The sequence below is a fragment of the Bos mutus genome, chromosome 4 (genome assembly GCF_027580195.1).
Source record: "Bos mutus isolate GX-2022 chromosome 4, NWIPB_WYAK_1.1, whole genome shotgun sequence".
Taxonomy (NCBI): Eukaryota; Metazoa; Chordata; class Mammalia; order Artiodactyla; family Bovidae; genus Bos; species Bos mutus.
In genome coordinates this window covers 21,234,729-21,253,424 of record NC_091620.1, presented here as the reverse complement: position 1 = coordinate 21,253,424, position 18,696 = coordinate 21,234,729, and the positions used below count along the sequence as shown (strand labels likewise).

General features: G+C 42.8%; 1 protein-coding gene across 1 annotated transcript in view; it reads left to right on the top strand.

Moving 5' to 3' along the window:
• The first annotated feature begins 11,764 nt into the window (after positions 1–11,764).
• IFT56 (intraflagellar transport 56) overlaps positions 11,765–18,696 on the top strand; it is a 41,636-nt gene continuing 34,704 nt past the window's right edge. The window contains exons 1-4 of the mRNA XM_014479418.2: positions 11,765–11,905; positions 12,413–12,550; positions 15,280–15,372; positions 17,256–17,370. Of these exons, the coding sequence (XP_014334904.1) occupies positions 11,903–11,905; positions 12,413–12,550; positions 15,280–15,372; positions 17,256–17,370 (349 nt within the window). The 5' untranslated portion in view covers positions 11,765–11,902. The remainder of the gene's footprint in view (positions 11,906–12,412; positions 12,551–15,279; positions 15,373–17,255; positions 17,371–18,696) is intronic.

The following is an 18,696-nucleotide window of genomic DNA, read 5'->3' as shown; positions in this document are numbered from 1 at the left end:
TTCTAAAACCAGCTTGAACATCTGGAAGTTCATGGTTCACGTATTGCTGAAGCCTGGCTTGGAGAATTTGGGCATTACTTTACTAGCGTGTGAGATGAGTGCAATTGTGCGATAGTTTGAGCATTCTTTGGCATTGCCTTTCTTTGGGATTGGAATGAAAACTGACCTTTTCCAGTCCTGTGGCCACTGCTGAGTGTTCCAAATTTGCTGGCATATCGAGTGCAGCATTTTCACAGCATCATCTTTCAGGATTTGAAATAGCTCAGCTGGAATTCCATCACCTCCACTAACTTTGTTCATAGTGATGCTTCCTAAGGCCCACTTGACTTCACATTCCAGGAAGTCTGGCTCTAGGTCAGTGATCACACCATCGTGATCATCTGGGTCATGAAGATCCCTTTGCACAGTTCTTCTGTGTAGTCTTGCCATCTCTTCTTAATATCTTCTGCTTCTGTTAGTTCCATACCATTTCTGTCCTTTATTGAGCCCATCTTTGCATGAAATGTTCTATTGGTATCTCTAATTTTCTTGAAGAGATCTCTAGTCTTTCCCGTTCTATTGTTTTCCTCTATTTCTTTGCATTGATGACTGAGGAAGGCTTTCTTATCTCTCCTTGCTATTCTTTGGAACTCTGCTTTCAAATGGGTGTATCTTTCCTTTCCTCCTTTGCTTTTCACTTCTCTTCTTTTCATAGCTTTGTAAGGCCTCCTCAGACTGCCATTTTGCTTTTTTGCATTTCTTTTCCATGGGGATGGTCTTGTTCCCTGTCTCCTGTATGATGTCACAAACCTCTGTGCATAGTTCTTCAGGCACTGTATCAGATCTAGTCCTCTAAATCTGTTTCTCACTTCCACTATATAATGTAAGGGATTTTATTTAGGTCATACCTGAATGGTCTAGTGGTTTTCCCTACTTTCTTCAATTTAAGTCTGAATTTGGCAATAAAGAGCTCATGATTTGAGCCACAGTCAGCTCCCAGTCTTGTTTTTGCTGACTGTATAGAGCTTCTCCATCTTTGGCTGCAAAGAATATAATCAATCTGATTTCGGTGTTGACCATCAGATGATGTCCATGTGTAGAGTCTTTCTTGTGTTGTTGGAAGAGGATGTTTGCTATGAGCAGTGCATTCTCTTGGCAAAACTCTATTAGCCTTTGCCCTGCTTCATTCTGTACTCCAAGGCCAAATTTGCCTGTTACTCCAAGTTGCTTAATTTTCTTATGAATTTGTCTCATGTCAGTGTAATTATTAGACCAACCAGAAGAACCTAGAAGGGGAGAGGGAAGTTTCTTCCTCCCCAGTGGGTCACTGGGATGATACTAACTGGGGTCACTCACACTTCCACCTATTGTGAAAGATACAAGTATTCTTTCTATGGTGGACACAGTACCATCCTATGTTATCTGATCGAAGGGGTTTGCTCTGATGTCCTGGAGGAAATGTCATCATGATATGGTGCAGAGCTCTGTGGGGATCCTGAGCACAAGGTCTTTAAGCCCCAATTTCTTTGATTATAGGGAACAGCCTTCAGTCAGCCTCCATGACCTTCCCTGAGCTCCAATGGGCAGATTCAAGCCATTGTTAATTAGGGAAGGAAGGGAATGGGAGACCAAGGAGAAGCAAACAGTCAAGAGCAGCCTTGGACAAAGTCCCATTTCCCCATCAAAGGATACACACAACAATATCTTTGAGCTATTTTGCAAATACTGAAACCCCCTCTAGGTGGGAGAAGTTAATGATTCATGATGGTATGCTGCCCACAAGCATATAGACCCAGAGTAGTCAGACCTGAAGGTTGACAGTGTGAACTCACTGCTACTTAACTCACCACCAACTCATCAGAAGAAAGTCTACCAGCTGATCATACCCTCTGTGAACAATTGCTAGAAAACTTGTCACTATCTTCCCCAAGTTGGGACACTTGTTCTTGAGGGCATTAATTCCTCTTTGCCTGGCAAAGCAATAAAACTATCCTTTTCTGCATCACCCAAAACGCTGTCTCTGAGACTTGATTCAGCACCAGTGTGCCAGCACCTAAGCTTTTGGCATCAATCACTGCAGTGTATCACCTCCATGATGGAGCTTCCGCTGTGTCTCTAACTGGCTATTCCAATATTTCATGCATACCCAGCTGCTTTGAGTTTACACAGTGATGTGACCTGCAGATCCCATGTTCATGGGCCCCTCCTACTTCCTGTGATGGAAAGAGTTTTCTGGTCAAATACTGTGTTATGTGGGATTACATGTCTGTGGATTAAGCACCCAGAGAATGGCACTACTGAGGTCCTGCAGGCAGGAAAGGCAACCCCCATACCTGAAATCAGTGTCTGTTCCCGAGAGAGCAAAACTCTGGCCCTTCCAGGAAAAAAGAGGTCACAGTGCAGTTAGCTGGTCACCAAGTATCCTGTGGGTTTCCTTAAGGAGTAGAATAGCCTCAGTCTATCAGATTAGACATCTAGAATTGGCAGTAGTTATATTTGGTATGCATCATTCAGCAGTGGTGGGAGAGTGGCTCTGACAAAGCCTTACTGCGTCAGCTGGCCAAGTTATTTTGTCTACTTGGCATATCTTTTGGAATAGGTATTTACAAATGGGCTTAACATGGGATACGAACAACTTCCCATGTTGCGCCCACTCCTTTATGTCCATCCACAAGTCTCTACGCCAGCTCTTCTTGTCTCTCGATTTTACAATCTTTTTCTCTCAGGTCCTCCACCCACCAGCCAGACCACACATCACTGTCCATGAGTCCACACTTGTTCAAACCATAGGCCATCATCCTTACACGCAACTCAAATGACCAGGTGCACACCTCAGGGTTCCTCCTATTGGAGAGATTTCTGTCACCACCGTCTTTCAAGGGCCCCCCTGAGTGTGACTTAATGTAGCTGCCTTCCCTGTTCAGCTGGTACCCACATGCTGAGGTGACTCATGCGCACTCCCAGCTTGGAATTTTTCTTCTTTCTTTATTGGTTATATGGGAGCCCCCTCATATAGCCATAGGTAAAAGCTGGTGTATCTGGTTGCAGGGGGGAGGGGTGGTTGCTGGTGCAAGTGTAATGAGTGATATAGAGATCTGGGCTATCTGTTCATACAGCTTCCTTGGAGGTGGAAGTGTTAATCGCTCAGTCATGTCTGACTCGTTGTGACCCCCTGGACTATCACCTGACAGGCTCCTCTGGCCATAGGATTTCCCAGTCAAGAATACTCTCATTCCCCACTCCAGGGGATCTTCCTGACCCAGGGATCGAACCCAGGGTCTCCTGCATTGTGGGCAGATTCTTTACCATCTGAGCCACCTGGGACAGCTTCCTTGTACCGCGCCCCCTTAAATCCTATATCCTGAGAGAGTGCTCCTTTGTCAATAAAGTCTGTATACAGTTTTATATTCCAGCTTACTTGATGGAGGCAATTTCTCAGACTGGTCAGGTTAGAAATCAAAATACATCACTCATTTTAGAGGACTGATAAGGAGAGGAGAGGGGAGGAGAGGAATTATTTGCATAGCCAGGGATTTTTTTTTTTACTGAACTCAGTCTTCATTGCTTCTCACAGGCTTTCTCTAGTTGTGGTGAGTGGGGGATACTCTGTAGTTGTGGTGTGTGGGCTTCTTATTGCAGGGGCGTCTCTCATTGCAGAGCACAGGCTCTAGGTGTGCAGACTCAGAAGCTGTGGTGTATAGGCTGGCTTAGTTGCCCCAAGGCACGTGGAATCTCCCTGAACCAGGGATCAAACCTGTGTCCCCTGCATTGGCAGGCAGATTCCTAACCACTGGACCACCAGGGAAATCCCTACAGAGACTTTTTGTTTGCTTGCCTACTTATTGCTGTTGTTTTACTGGCAGACCTGAGGCAAGTGTGAAAATTTCAAAGAAATACATCTAGGGAGGGAGCAAAACTACAGTTGCTCTGACATGTTAGCAAGAAATCAGGCTACGTGATTCAGTTGAACCACCAATCGGGGAGGGAAGCAAAACATACACAAGGCAGTGATGAGTCAGCTATGCCAAGTCATAGAAATGTAAAGTACATAAGCCTTGGAGGATTGAGTCACATGTGGTGTTCAAAGTCCACGGCAAACAGGTGTTCTCCAGGAGCTAGAGGAGTCAGAGGAGGCATTAGTCAGCCAGACAGGGGAGGGCAGAGGAGGGGAGCAGGCAGAAGGGATTTCCCTAGGTTGAAACTGCAGCAGCAAGGCTCCCTCTGAGGAAAAGACCTGGGAAGGGATGGAGCTGGCATAAACAGGTGGAAGGGCTGACTTCAGAGTAAGAAGGGTCATTTCTTTCTCTGAGAATGAATTTCTAGGCTTTGCTCTGGTGGTGTTAAAATCAGGAACTTCAGGCTGCAAATCTTGTTGTTAACACTGGTTTGAAAGCACAGGAAACAGGCGTTTAGACAAGGGCCTGATGTGACAGCCAGAGAGACCTCAGGGAATCTCACCTCCTGATATTTGCACCCTCCCACACTCTATAGGACTCATCTGCATAATTCATCAGTGGGGTAGGACAGTAATGAGAGTGTGGTCATAAAAAGCATTGTGACTTCCTGATTCACTCTTATCACTTGCTATGGGGAAGCCAGTTGATATGTCATGAGGACACTCAAGCAGCCTTTGGAGAGGTCCATATGACAGGGAACAAAGGCCTCCTGTCCACAGCCAGCACTAACTTGCCAGGCATATGGATAAGCCCCATAGAATGGGACCCTTCAGCTCCAGCCAAGCAGTCCAATAACTAGAGCCCCTAACTAACAGCTTGGTTTGAACCTGAGGAAACACTGGGCCAGAACCACCCAGCTAAGTTACTCAGCAGTACAGGAGCTACTCAGTAACTATGGGAGATAAGAATATTGATTGCTTTAAGCTATTAAGTTTGGGGGGAAATTGTTATGCAGCCATGGATAATTAATATAATATACCCAAACACACAAAGTAACAAAGGTCCCAAACAAAAAGCAATGTGAACTGTAGAAGGCATCTGGGGCGATCATCAGACCCAGAGGAGGAATCAAAGGACAGATTAGTGAAGAGCGGATGACAGGGAGTGGATTAACAACAGGTTATCAGGTTGTGTGTGGCTGGGGAGAGACAACTGGGAACTCATGGTTTGTAAGAACACCCTATGGAAGATCAAGGCAGGACTGGGCAAGGCAGAGTGACAGCCCAACAGGCTGTGTGTGGGTGACCTTTCACAGCTTGGGCCTCTTCCTTGAGTACTAATCCACTTGGGATAAAATGGGACTGGAGCGGTACCCTGAACCCTATGGTATGGGTGGGATGTTGATAACACCACCAGGCCCTAAGCATTTGCTGTGTTAAGTGCTTTAATGAATGTGACATAGTCGTACTGTGGAATATTATTCAGCTATCAAAAGGAATGTGCCCTGTGACATGATTGAGACTGGAAAACATTACTCTAAGTGACAGAAGCCAAAGATAAAGGGTCACACACTGTATGATTCCATTTATATGAAATGTCCACAGAGTCAGAAAATAGATTAATGATTGCCAGGGGCATAAGATAAGAGTGAATGTAGAGTGACCATTAATGGGTACAGGGGCATTTCTCTCAGAGGTAATGAAAATATTCTAAATTAGATAATAGTGATGTACATTCTTGCAAACATACCAAAACACCATTAAATTGTACACTTAAAAATAGTGAATTTTATGACATGAAAATGATATTCCAATAAAAAAATAATATGAAGATGGAGGCATGTATAATAGCACTGACCATGAACCTGACATGGAACAAAAGACTGGTTCCAAATTGGGAAAGAAGTACATCAAGGCTGTACATTGTCACCCTGCTTATTTAACTTATATGCAGAGTACATCATAAGAAATGCCAGGCTGGATGAAGCACAGAGTGGAATCAAGATTGCCAGGAGAAATATTAATAACCTCAGATATGCAGATGACACCACCCTCATGGCAGAAAGTGAAGAACTAAAGAGCCTCATGACGAAAGTGAAAGAGGAGAGTGAAAAAGTTGGCTTAAAGCTCAACATTTAGAAAACAAAGATCATGGCATCTGGTCCCATCACTTCATGGCAAATAGATGGGGAAACAGTGGAAACAGTGTCAGACTTTATTTATGGGGGCTCCAAAATCACTGCAGATGGTGACTGCAGCCATGAAATTAAAAGATGCTTGCTCCTTGGAAGAAAAGCTATGACCAACCTAGATAGCATATTAAAAAGCAGAGACATTACTTTGCCAACAAAGGTCCATCTAATCAAAGCTATGGTTTTTCCAGTAGTCATGTATGGGTGTGAGATTTGGACTATAAAGAAAGCTGAGCACCAAAGGATTGATGCTTTTGAACTGTGATGTTGGAGAAGACTCTTGAGAGTCCCTTGGACTGCAAGGAGATCCAACCAGTCTGTCTTAAAGGAAATCAGTCCTGAATGTTCATTGGAAGGACTGATGTTGAAGCTGAAACTCCAATACTTTGGCCACTTCATGCGAAGAGTTGACTCATTTGAAAAGACCCTGATGCTGGGAAAGATTGAAGGCGGGAGAAGGGGACGACAGAGGGTGAGATGGCTGGATGGCATCACTGACTTAATGGACATGAGTCTGAGTGAACTCTGGGAGTTGGTGATGGACAGGGAGGCCTGGCGTGCTGTGATTCATGGGGTCGCAAAGAGTCAGACACGACTGAGCAACTGAACTGAACTGAGGATGATTTAAAATTTTTCAGTATTTAGACATATGGTATGTGGACCTCTGTATGGCTTCATTTTTATGAAATGTCCATAATAGGCAAATCCATAGAGAGAGATGGGTTAGTGGTTGCCAAAAGCTGGGGGAAGAAGGGGAAACTATGCATATGCCTGTTGATGTGTCTTTATCCATGTCTGTGTGTATGTGCTGTGCTTAGTCTGGAGAAGGAAATGGCAACCCACTCCAGTATTCTTGCCTCAAGAATCCCAGGGACAGAGGAGCCTGGTGGGCTGCCATCTGTGGGGTCCCACAGAGTCAGAAACAACTGACTTGACTTAGCAGCAGCAGCCATGCTTAGTCACTCAGTCGTTTCTGACTCTTTGAGACACCATGGACTATAGTCCACCAGGTTCCTCTGTCATGGGGATTCTCCAGGCAACTATACTGGGGTGGGTTGCCAAGCCCTCCTCCAGGGGATCTTCCCAAACCAGGGATCGAATCCAGGTCTCCCACCTTGCAGGCAGATTCTTTACTATCTGAGCCACCAGGGAAGCCCATGAATACTGGAATGGGTAGCCTATCCCTTCTCCAGGGGAATCTTCCTGACCAAGGAATCGAACTGGGGTCTCCTGCATTGCAGGTGGATTCTTAACCAGCTGAGTTACCAGGGAAGCCCCGTTTGTGTGTATACAAAGCTGTATTTATCAATGAATGAAGACAAGTAGACACTCATTTACTCTCCAAGTGTTTGGGAATGGGATGGGGGGCAAGAACTGGAGCACAAAGAGGATGAAGAAGAATCTAGGAAATCATACCTTCCTTCTGTGAACTTTGGAGAAGGAAATGACAACCCACTCCAGTACTCTTGCCTGGAAAATCCCATGGACGGAGGAGCCTGGTAGGCTGAAGTCCAGGGGGTCGCTAAGAGTCGGACACGACTGAGCAACTTCACTTTCACTTTTCACTTTCATGCATTGGAGAAGGAAATGGCAACCCACTCCAGTGTTCTTGCCTGGAGAATCCCAGGGATGTGGGAGCCTGGTTGGCTGCTGTCTATGGGGTCACACAGAATTGGACACGACTGAAGCGACTTAGCCACTCTGTGAGCTTATGGTACACCTGAGTCTTTATATAGGCAAGTTATTCAGGGGGGTATGTAATGTAATTCAACTATAACACAACAGTCTATACACTTGGGAGAATTACTTCACTTCTCCAGATGTTAGTTCCTTAGTCTATTAATTCTGAGGGTTGGACTAGATGTCCTTTAAAGGTCCCTTCCAGCTCTAATATTCCATGATTTAGTGATTTTAGATTACCCTTGCAGCTGTGTTTACTGGATTTGTTCCCAGTGAATCTGAGGTTCTTGCATCATCATCAAAGAATTTGGAGAAGAAGTGGATATATTTAGAGAGAAACACACTCCACAGACAGAGTATGGGCACCTTAGAAGGTGCAAGAGAGCTTCAATATATGGCATGGTTAGTTTTTATGAGTTGCATAATTTCATAGGTTAATGAGTCGGAGGTTTATTTCAATTATTTTGGGGGAGGGACAGGGACTTCCTGGAATTGGGCTACCACCCACTTTTTAGCCTTTTATGCTCAGCCTCAGAACTGTCATGGCACCAGTGGGTGTGTCATTTAGCTTATGTTAATATTAGAGTAGGACACAACTTAGCAACTAAACAGCAACAACAGCGTATTACAAGGAGGAAATTATGCGGCTCCAAGGTCTACTGGAAGTCGACTGTTCCATCATCTTGGATCCAGTTGGTTCTAACCAGACTTTGTCATGTCCTATGGCTATATCATTCTTTTAAAGGTTGTGCCCTGCCCCCTTCTCTCCTGTTTCAGGTTCAGGAGTAAGATAAATTAAGTCACCCAAACAACACATATTATAGTTTCTTACTGTGTGTGGGTGTCGTAAGACAAAGCAACAAGGCCAAGTAAGAATCATGGGATTGAGAAGTCATAAAACATGTCATGAGCCAATTGTGTAAGAAGTTCAAATCATTCAGCTTATTGCACTCAATATATTCAAATTAGTCACACCCAATAGTAAAGAAAATACAGGATTTAAGGAACCACTCTGAAGAGGGATCAGGGACAAGAGGCATTCTCAATGCAGATGGCAGGCACAGGTTCTGCATGTAGGCATGGCAACCAGTGTGGCACTGGCTTTTCTCTGCAGTTACCTTCTACTCCGGCAGCTTCTGACATGGGCAGTCTCCACTTTAGTACGTATGCTCCACTGAGACCCTTCTTCAGCAAATGTATTCAGTCAGTTCAGTCGCTCAGTCATGTCTGACTCTTTGTGGCCCCATGGACTATAGCACACCAGGCTTCCCTGTCCATGACCAACTCCCAGAGCCTTCTCAAACTCGTGTCCATTGAGTCAGTGATGTCATCCAACCATCATATCCTCTGCTTCCCCCTTCTCCTCCTGCCTTCAATATTTCCCAGCATCAGGGTCTTTTCAAATGAGTCAGTTCTTCAGGTGGCCAAATTATTGGAGCTTCAGCTTCAGCATCAGTCCTTCCAATGAATATTCAGGGTTGGATTTCCTTTAGGATGGACTGGTTGGATCTCCTTGCAGTCTAAGGGACTCTCAAGAGTCTTCTTCAACACCACAGTTCAAAAGCATCAATTCTTTGGCGCTCAGCTTTCTTTATGTGTTCACACCCTATCTTTTGTAAGGTACAGTCCGTAGGGTGCAACAGTTACAATCCTGGCTACAAGGAGCCTTACCTCTGGACAAAACAATGTTGTCTTCTATTTCAGTAAAGAGTGCTGTCTGCCATCAAACCAACAGTCATTGCAGCTGTCCTAACAGTGCCTCTTAAGTGGAATTCAGAATGGAGAAAAAGAGGACACTGGCCCTAGATAGTGAAGATGCATATCAAAGGAATAATTTCAATGAGCCCAGTCACTTCCATTTTCCCATACATAAAAAAGCACTGAAGTCTTTGAGATGTTGGGGTTTTTTTTGTATTTAACAGTAATCTTTTGAAGTTTGACTACATTTTGTTCTCCAACAAAACCCCCTATATATCCTGGCTCCTCGCTTATCTCTTTGGAACAGTTCCTCAGAGCCATCTGAGAGGCTAATTCCCAGGCTATAGTCCTTCATAAGTTTCCCTGAATAAACATAACTCTCAACTTTTAGGTTGTGCACTTTTTAAAGTCAACATACAAGCATGTATGTGTGCATGTGTGTGTATATGTGTGTTTTAGTTGCTCAGTCATGTCCAACTCCGGAGAAGGCAGTGGCACCCCACTCCAGTACTCTTGCCTGGAAAATCCCATGGACAGCAGAGCCTGGTAGGCTGCAGTCCATGGGGTTGCTAAGAGTCGGACACGGCTGAGCAACTTCACTTTCACTTTTCACTTTCATGCATTGGAGAAGGAAATGGCAACCCACTCCAGTGTTCTTGCCTGGAGAATCCCAGGGACGGGGGTGCCTGGTTGGCTTCCATCTATGGGGTCGAAAAGAGTCGGACACGACTGAAGCGACTTAGCAGCAGCAGCAGCATGTCCGACTCTTTGCAACCTCATGGACTATAGTCTGCCAGGCTCCTCTGTCCATGGGATTTCCCAGGCAAGAATACAGGAGTGGGTTCCCATTTCCTTCTCCAACATACAAGCATAGATCCCCCCAAAATCAGGATTGCTAAGACAAAGATCATTGCTCAGCACCCATTTCCACAAGGGTTCATTTGTAAACTCACCACATTTCGTGACTGACAGTAGGACTCGGAGGAATTTAAGGCAAAAACAGGATGAGGCATCTGTGCTTTGGATGCACATGAATATAGACAGGTCCCAGGCTTTGGGTAGCTCAAACAATAAAGAATCTGCCTGCAATGTGGGAGACCTGGGTTTCATCCCTGGGTCAGGAAGATCCCTGGAGATACTCATGGCAACCCACTCCGCTTATTCTTGCCTGGAGAATCCCACGAACAGAGGAGCCTGTTGGGCTACAGTCCATAGGGTTGCAAAGAGTCAGACAGGACCAAGTGACTAACACTTTCACTTTCATAGGTAGTCAAAAGTATATCTCAGGAAGAATTTTAATGTCTCTAGATTCTTCAATCCTCCATACATAGAAAAGCTAAAAAGATTAACTGGAGACATCTGTTCTTTACGATTAGCAGTAATCGTACCAAGATACATGCTTGACTGCAGGTATCCCCCAGCCAAAAGTAATGTATGAACTAACTTTCCCCTTACTTCTACTGAGTGGTTGCTTCGGAGTGCCTAAGTGGCTGTCTCTTGGGCTTTAGTCCTTAGAAAGAGCCTTACTAAAACTTAAACTTAAACTTACTACAACTTACACATCTTTAAACCCTTTCTCCACATCTTTAAAAAATTTTTCCTGGAATTCCCTGATGGACCAGTGATTAGAATTCCTCGCTTCAGGAGGGTCCCGGCTCCATCCCTGGTTGGGTAACTAAGATCCCACAAGCTCCGTGACACAGCCAAACAACAACGAAACTTACACACACACACACACCACACACAGCCAAAACAAATTTAATTATTTCACTCTAGTTATCTTAATTTACATATTCAAAATATTACATCAGACCTTTAGAAACAAGACGGGTGCTGCATTGGCCACTGTGACTTTATCTTGTGTTTCCCTATTTCTAACGAACGAGAGGTTCCATTCTAAATTCGAAGTAGGAATTACAATGTCACATCACAATGGAGATGTATCTATGGAAATCAGAAATCGTATTCAGGGGAACTCCCGCCTCCAAACATCAGCATCCTCGCTCCGGCAGAAATTTGATTCTAAGCCGCACAGCACAGGAGACCCGCGATCACGCGCCAGTCGGCGCCCAAGGCTGCTCTGGAGCCCAACGCGGAACAAATCGGAAGTGGTTCCTTGAAAATGACTTTCCCGGGAAACCTGTTTTTGAAAAACCGTGTCATTTTAATTCGCTTTTCCTAATATGAACTCATAGAAATACAGACAAACTGTCGCTCTCAGAACAGAGAAAGACACCTTCATCCGGAAAGAAAACCTTTCACGCCCGGCAGCAGCGATAAGCCTATGGGAACCAAGATGCGCAGGGCACCAGTTCTCCGGCGAGCGCTACTCCGGGCAGGACCAGTCCCCTGGCGGGGTTGCCGTGGAGACCAAGCGAGCTTCATGGATGCTGAGGCGCGCTGAAGCCAGGCCTTCTGTTGTCTGTCTGCAGAGGGTGTTCACAGGACCGGCGCCAAGATGGTTAGTGGCGTCGAATAGTGAGGAATAAGTTTGAGTAGGTCCTGGGACTGGAGATTGGAGATTCCTAGCACACTTCTGGTTTAAGTCTAGGAGTGTTAGCGGAGGCAGGTGTCTGTGCCCGCTCCCGTGTTCCCACCGGGGACAGGGCTGCAACTGTAGATACATCGTTGCTTTCTTCCCTCCTGTTTCTCCGTTTTCCCACTCCTGAGCTGCGCGTGAGATGGGAAGTGGACCAAGGGAAGGCTGAGATGACAACAGCTCCGCGAAAGCATCTTTTACCTCATTCTCGTTGGAGGAGATGAAGAAGTAGGGAATAGCGGTTTCGTTCAGCTCAAGCACCGGGTGACGGACCTTTTAGTAAAATACGTGTTACGGAAAGAGTTTAAATAGGCTTACAAGGGGTTCGTTGTTCAGGACTTGACTTATGAATCCGGGAGCCGTCACTCTCAGTTTAAAATTGACCACGGGATTGGGATCATACAGCTATCTTTGTTTTTTCTTTCACAGATGCTTTCAAGGGCCAAACCTGCTGTAGGCGGGGACCCACCGCACACTGACAAAAGGAAGAAGAAAGGTAGGAAGATTCCAAAGCTGGAGGAGCTACTTTCACAAAGAGATTTCACTGGAGCTATTACCCTGTTGGAGGTAATGTCCAAAGAAAGTTGCTTCTTAGGACGTAAATAACCAGAATATAGAGGAATGCATGGGTGAATGCTGGTTGCTATGCATGGAACAGGTGGGTGCATTCTGGGACTTCCTGTAAATCTAGTCAGGCACAGATTCCAGGTTAACTATAAACCTGACTAAAGATGAACTAAAAAGATAGACTTCTTTCTCTCTCTCTTTTTTTACATGATAGACTTATTTCTTGAGGGACACTTTTAATTATGTCTAGTTCCACTGATGGCAAATCTAGCCTAAAAATGTAGAGGGACATTTAATACAGTGTCAGTTCACACATTGCCTATTCCACCCCCTGACCAGTTTATGATTTATTCCTATTAATATGTTATAACATTTTGATCAAATTTAAATAATTCTACCATGTTTCATGCTTATTGTGTGAAATACTCTATCTTCAGAAGATATTTCAAATCTCTATGGCAGTAGTTCTCAACTTTTAATACTCAAGGCGATGGCACCCCACTCCAGTACTCTAGCCTGGAAAATTCCATGGACGGAGGAGCCTGGTAGGCTGCAGTCCATGGGGTCACGAACAGTCAGACACGACTGAGCGACTTCCCTTTCACTTTTCACTTTCATGCATTGGAGAAGGAAATGGCAACCCACTCCAGTGTTCTTGCCTGGAGAATCCCAGGGACCGGGGAGCCTGGTGGGCTGCTGTCTATGGGCTTACACAGAGTCGGACACGACTGAAGCGACTTAGCAGCAGCAGAGTCACTTGTGGTACTTGTTTAAATGTGCATTTCTGGACTCCTACCCTGTGTGTGTGTGTATTAGTCTCTCACTTGTGCCTAACTCTTTTCGACCCCATGAACTATAGCCCGCCAGGCTCCTCTGTCCATGGGATTTCCCAGGCAAGAATTCTGGAGTGGGATGCCTTTCCCTTCTCCACGGGATCCTCCCGACCCAGGGATTGAACCCGGGTCTCCCAAGTTGCAGGCAGGTTCTTTATCATCTAAGCCACCAGGGAGACTCAAGAACCCAGTATTTTGGGCAAATAGCCTAAGTGCTGATGTAGATGGTCCAAGGATACGTGCTTTGTGGGAAGCACGTGTTGTAGGAGAAATGAATGGGGCTCACCAAAGAACGAAGAGGGGAGGAGTTTTGACGGCACAGCCTGATTGTGTTGTGCCATAATCATTTCTCTAAAGCACTACAACAGCTGTATTACTCTATCAACAATAAGTGTTTTAATCAGCTTTATATATCTTTCTCAGTCTTGCATGTAAAGTCCTGTGTTTCTTGCTAGTCCCCTGGTGTTGAGCACATTGCTTAAACTTTTCTGGTGTTGGATTTCTTATCTTTAAATCAGGGGAGCTGCCTTGGAAGGGCCCTCCTGCTCTGTAAATCAGTGGAGTGAGTGGTAGATACATGTGTGATTTTTGTTAGTCTCTTTTTCTCTTCTCTCTTTTCACTGTGGCTCCAGGGAATTCCAGGAGCAGATTCAGGGAGACCTCAAATAAGAGTTTCTTCAGACTTAAGGCACTGCACTCAGATTCACAGTATTTGGTGAGAGGTTGTTATTGTTTAGTCGCTTCAGTCGTGTCCGACTCTTTGAGACCCCATGAACTGTAGCCCACCAGGCTTCTCTGTCCTTTGGGTTTTCCAGGCAAGTATACTGGAGTGGGTTGCCATTTCCTTCTCTAGGTGAGAGGAGAATTTCTAATATTATAGAGTTAGCTACAAGAGTAAGTTTTTATTTAGACAGAGTATCAATAGATATCTTCATCTTGTACTGGTCAAGGCACCTTAAGTTTTGTAACAATGATTGGTTTTTTAAAATTTTATCTTATTTTTATTAGAGTATAGTTGCTTTACAATGTTGTTAGCTTCTACTGTACAGTAAAGTGAATCACTTATATGCATACATATTTCCACTGTTTTTTAGATTTCATTTCTATTTAGGTCACTACAAATCAACAATGATCTGTTTAGTTTTTGCTTTTTCACCTATGTTTTTGACTTATCATCACATAGAGTGGAAAAAAAAAAAGCTCATGGTAATTCAGACTTCTTCAGGATCTCACACCTTTCCTCCAAAACAGGACTTTTGTTTCATGGATGATGAATTCATGAATATTTTTTCACAATGGACATAAATGATTAGGTGGTCTTCTAAAATCTTTAATTCTTATAGGCCCTGGCAAGCCTGTTCAAGGGTAATAGAATGATTTAATGCCTTGTCTTCAGTGAAAAGTTATAACCTATGAATAAATATATGTGTGTGCTCATGGGACAGGTTTAAAGTGTGAAGTTAAATGCAGTAGAACATGGGATAGGGGGTGAAAACATGGGCTTTGGAGTCAGTTGGCTACGTGGTCCCTTCCACCACACTTACTGGCTGTGTGTGGCCTTGAGGTCATTGCTTAATTTCTCTAACCTTCAGTTATTTGGCATTAAATATTTCAGAGAGTTCTTATGATCTTTATAAATCACCCAGAATTTTTTGAGGATAACTCTTAGATACTTCCTGGAGTAGGGTGTCAATAAACACAAAAACAGTTGTGAAATATTTGAGGAAAAGGTAGTTAATTGTGCTGAGTTCTGTAGGTATAGTTTGATTAAACTGAGATTATCTTGCTTCCATAATTTGCAATTTCCTATTGTTCATTAATAACATAGTTTTTTAAACAAGGGCTTACCATTCAAAGTATTCATGATTTTTTTTTTCATGAAATTTTAACATCAAGTTCAAACGTCATGTTGGGGAACAAGAAGAGGATACTAATTTGTGGATTGGATACTGTGCTTTTCATCTGGGTGACTACAAGAGAGCTTTGGAGGTTAGTTTAAAGTTTTTTTTTTTTTTTTTAAATAACTGTAGGGTTCTGAAATGTTTTTAAGTTTTGTATTATAATAATACATACTCATGGTAAAATTCAAACAATATAGAGGGGAACAAAGGAAAAAGGAAAAAAGTCACCCAGTCTGCCTTCCTCCATCCTATTTCTTTGTTAACAGGAGTAAACATTGGATCTTTTTTGATGTATTGCTTCAGAAATCTTCTATATATGTTCAAATATATATAGCAATGTTATTTACTTTTTCCTTTTAGATATATACTAATGAGATTGTTCAATATATTAATATTAGTCTTTCTTAAGAAAACCTTTAGGAGAAGAAAAATAAGCCCTTTTGATTAAAAAGTTTTATGATTCTTTTCTCAAAAAAAAGTTCATGGTTATTTTTTAAAGGTTAATTTTAGACATAGGAAATATTATTTTATCTTTATATTTTAAAATATTTTAATATATTATTTATTTTTTATATTTTTAAAAATAGAGTTTTGAAAGTTGTTTTTCTTGGTCATTGTAAACCCTACAATGTAATTAACAATCTATAGAATTATGGCTGTACATAAAATTGTAGATGCCTTATGTCAATGATTTTTAACTCATAAATGAAATTGTTTTGACCTTTCTTACATATTCTCACTCTCAAAATGTAATTTAAGGATATTAAAAACCTGCACTACTAAAATGAAAAATATCCAAGATCACACAATGAGAAACTGATATGAACAAAAGCAACAAAATCAGTGAAGGAAAAGTGAAGATGTGAAGAGGGCAGAATAGAAGCTGGTAGTATTTGTGAAAGATTTAGGAGAAGAGAGAGTAGTTCAAATGGAGTAAAAAAGAAAATAGGCATGTGGTAAACACTGATAGTAAAAGAGTATATGGAAAATGTAGTTGACAAAGTGAATTTCAGAAACTATCCTTAAAAGGGAAGGAAAAAAACCCTCAAAGACCAAATTTTTAAAATGTAAAGCCAAGTAAACAAAGCCAGAAAACAATTAGAATGAAATCAAATTTGTAGCATATTAAGGTATCGGATTTTAAGTTAGCTGAAACTATGCATTTTTAATATCTTTTTAAGTTAGCAAAAACAAAATATTTTAGTTGTTTTTCATTTCTGCAGTTTGTTAGCCCATGTCAGTATTAAAAGGGAAAGAAAAAAAACAAGTGTAGGGTTCTATGGGCAACAGTCCCACATGGGTAGGCTTGAGCCCTAACTGCAGTATTTAATATTACAGGTATAGAATATAAGGAGCACATGTGTGTACGTGGTAAGTCGCTTCAGTCGTGTCCGACTCTTTGTGACTCTGTGCACTGTAGCCCTCCAGGCTCCTCTGTTCATGAGATTCTCCAGGCAAGAATATTGGAGTGGGTTGCCATGCGATCCTCCAGGGGATCTTCCCGACCCAGGGACTGAAATTACATCTGCGTCGGCAGGCAGGTTCTTTACCACTAGCGCCACCTGGGAAGCCCTAAGGAGTATATAGAATTCTCCTAAATGTGAAGTTGCCCAATCAAGAACTCCAGTACTCTTGCCTAGAAAATCCCATGGGCGGAAGAGCCTGGTAGGCTGCAGTTCGTGGGGTCGCTAAGAGTCAGACACGACCGAGCGACTTCACTTTCACTTTTCACTTTCCTGCATTGGAGAAGGAAATGGCAACCCACTCCAGTGTTCTTGCCTGGAGAATCCCAGGGACGGGGGAGCCTGGTGGGCTGCAGTCTACGGGGTCACACAGAGTCGGACACGACTGAAGCGACTTAGCAGCAGCGTGTAGTATAATATAACTATACTATAAGTCATAGACAGGAGAAGGAATGGCCCATTGATTGCTTTACTGCTATATGGGATCATTGCTTATTGTATATTTCAGGAATATGAAAATGCAACAAAAGACGAAAATTGCAGTCCTGAAGTCTGGGTGAACCTAGCCTGTACGTACTTTTTTCTTGGAATGTATAAACAAGCTGAAGCAGCTGGATTTAAAGGTAAATGAGCCCTTTTAATATCTGAAATTCACCACTAATACTAAGAGTCATTTTGGAGATTTTTAAACTTAATACCTTTCTCGAGGAAAAATCAAGTGACATTAGAAAGCTAAAAAAAAAAAAGAAAGAAAAGCTCTACTCTTCAAAGCATATTGGATCTTAGCAACTTTATATTTAAAGACAGAGTTAATCTCTGTATGCCTTACCCGTACCCTCCCCACTTCACTTCCCCAGAATCTACAGCCAAAAAGCAGAAGGATGAGAGAAGAAAAAGACAAGGTGCCTTTCTTAGGCCCTCCTGTGGTGGGACATTCATGATGTTGGTAGCAGTTGGGTATAGTTGGTCAAGCTCTCATGAATGTGGATCTTATCACTTCTTGCCCTACTTCGAAATGAGAAGCCTAGTGATTTGAGGTTGAAGAATCCAGATTTCTTCCCTTTTGTTTGTTTTATGAAGTCAGTCATCTTAGGAGAAGTGAATTCAAATTTGCAAATAAGTGTAGGGCAGAATGGAAATATGGGAGGAAAGATTAAGAATAATTAGAGTATGAATCAAATTAAAATCAAAGAAAAATAGAGAAAGTGGGCAAAAGAATGTTTGTTAGGAAATATGTGAGTGATGAGTGTATTCCAGGGTAGAATTCTTAGAGAATTAACTGGCACATACATATTTAGATAGAATTCCAGTTCAAGGTCATGGAAAATCTCTTGATTTGTACCCAAGTTGTTTCAATTTACTGATGTAGTTTTTCCCAATTCATTTATAATGGTCTGTGAGTTATTTATCTCATGTTTCTAGACTTTGTGCGTAGAACAGTTAGATGCATGTGAGATGATCAAGGTACCTATCTCTCTTTCCATGCATATTTTTTCTTTTTTAACATTGAAGTATGACTTTTTGTTGTAAAGAGATAGATTAATAATATTGAGTGTCCAGAATTAGGAAGATTCTCCAAGAGCACAAAGCGGATCTGGAATTTAAAAGATGTTAACTTTTTTGCTTGGCTACCTCTTTTAGATGGTACTATTATCATGCCAGAAGATCTGTGGAGAATGGGCTAGTATTTAGGGAAATGCATATGAGTGTTCTCAGTTGTGTCTGACTTTTTGCGACCCCATGGACTGTAGCACGCTGGGCTCCTCTGTCTATGGGATTTTCTGGGCAAGGATACTGGAGTGGGTTGGCATTCCCTTCTCCAGGGGATCTTCGTGACCCAGGGATCAAACCTGCGTTTCCTGCAATGACAGGCAGATTCTTTACCACTGAGGCACCTGTGAAGCCCAATTTAGGAAAACATGGCAGTGTAACTATGAAAAGAAGAGTTC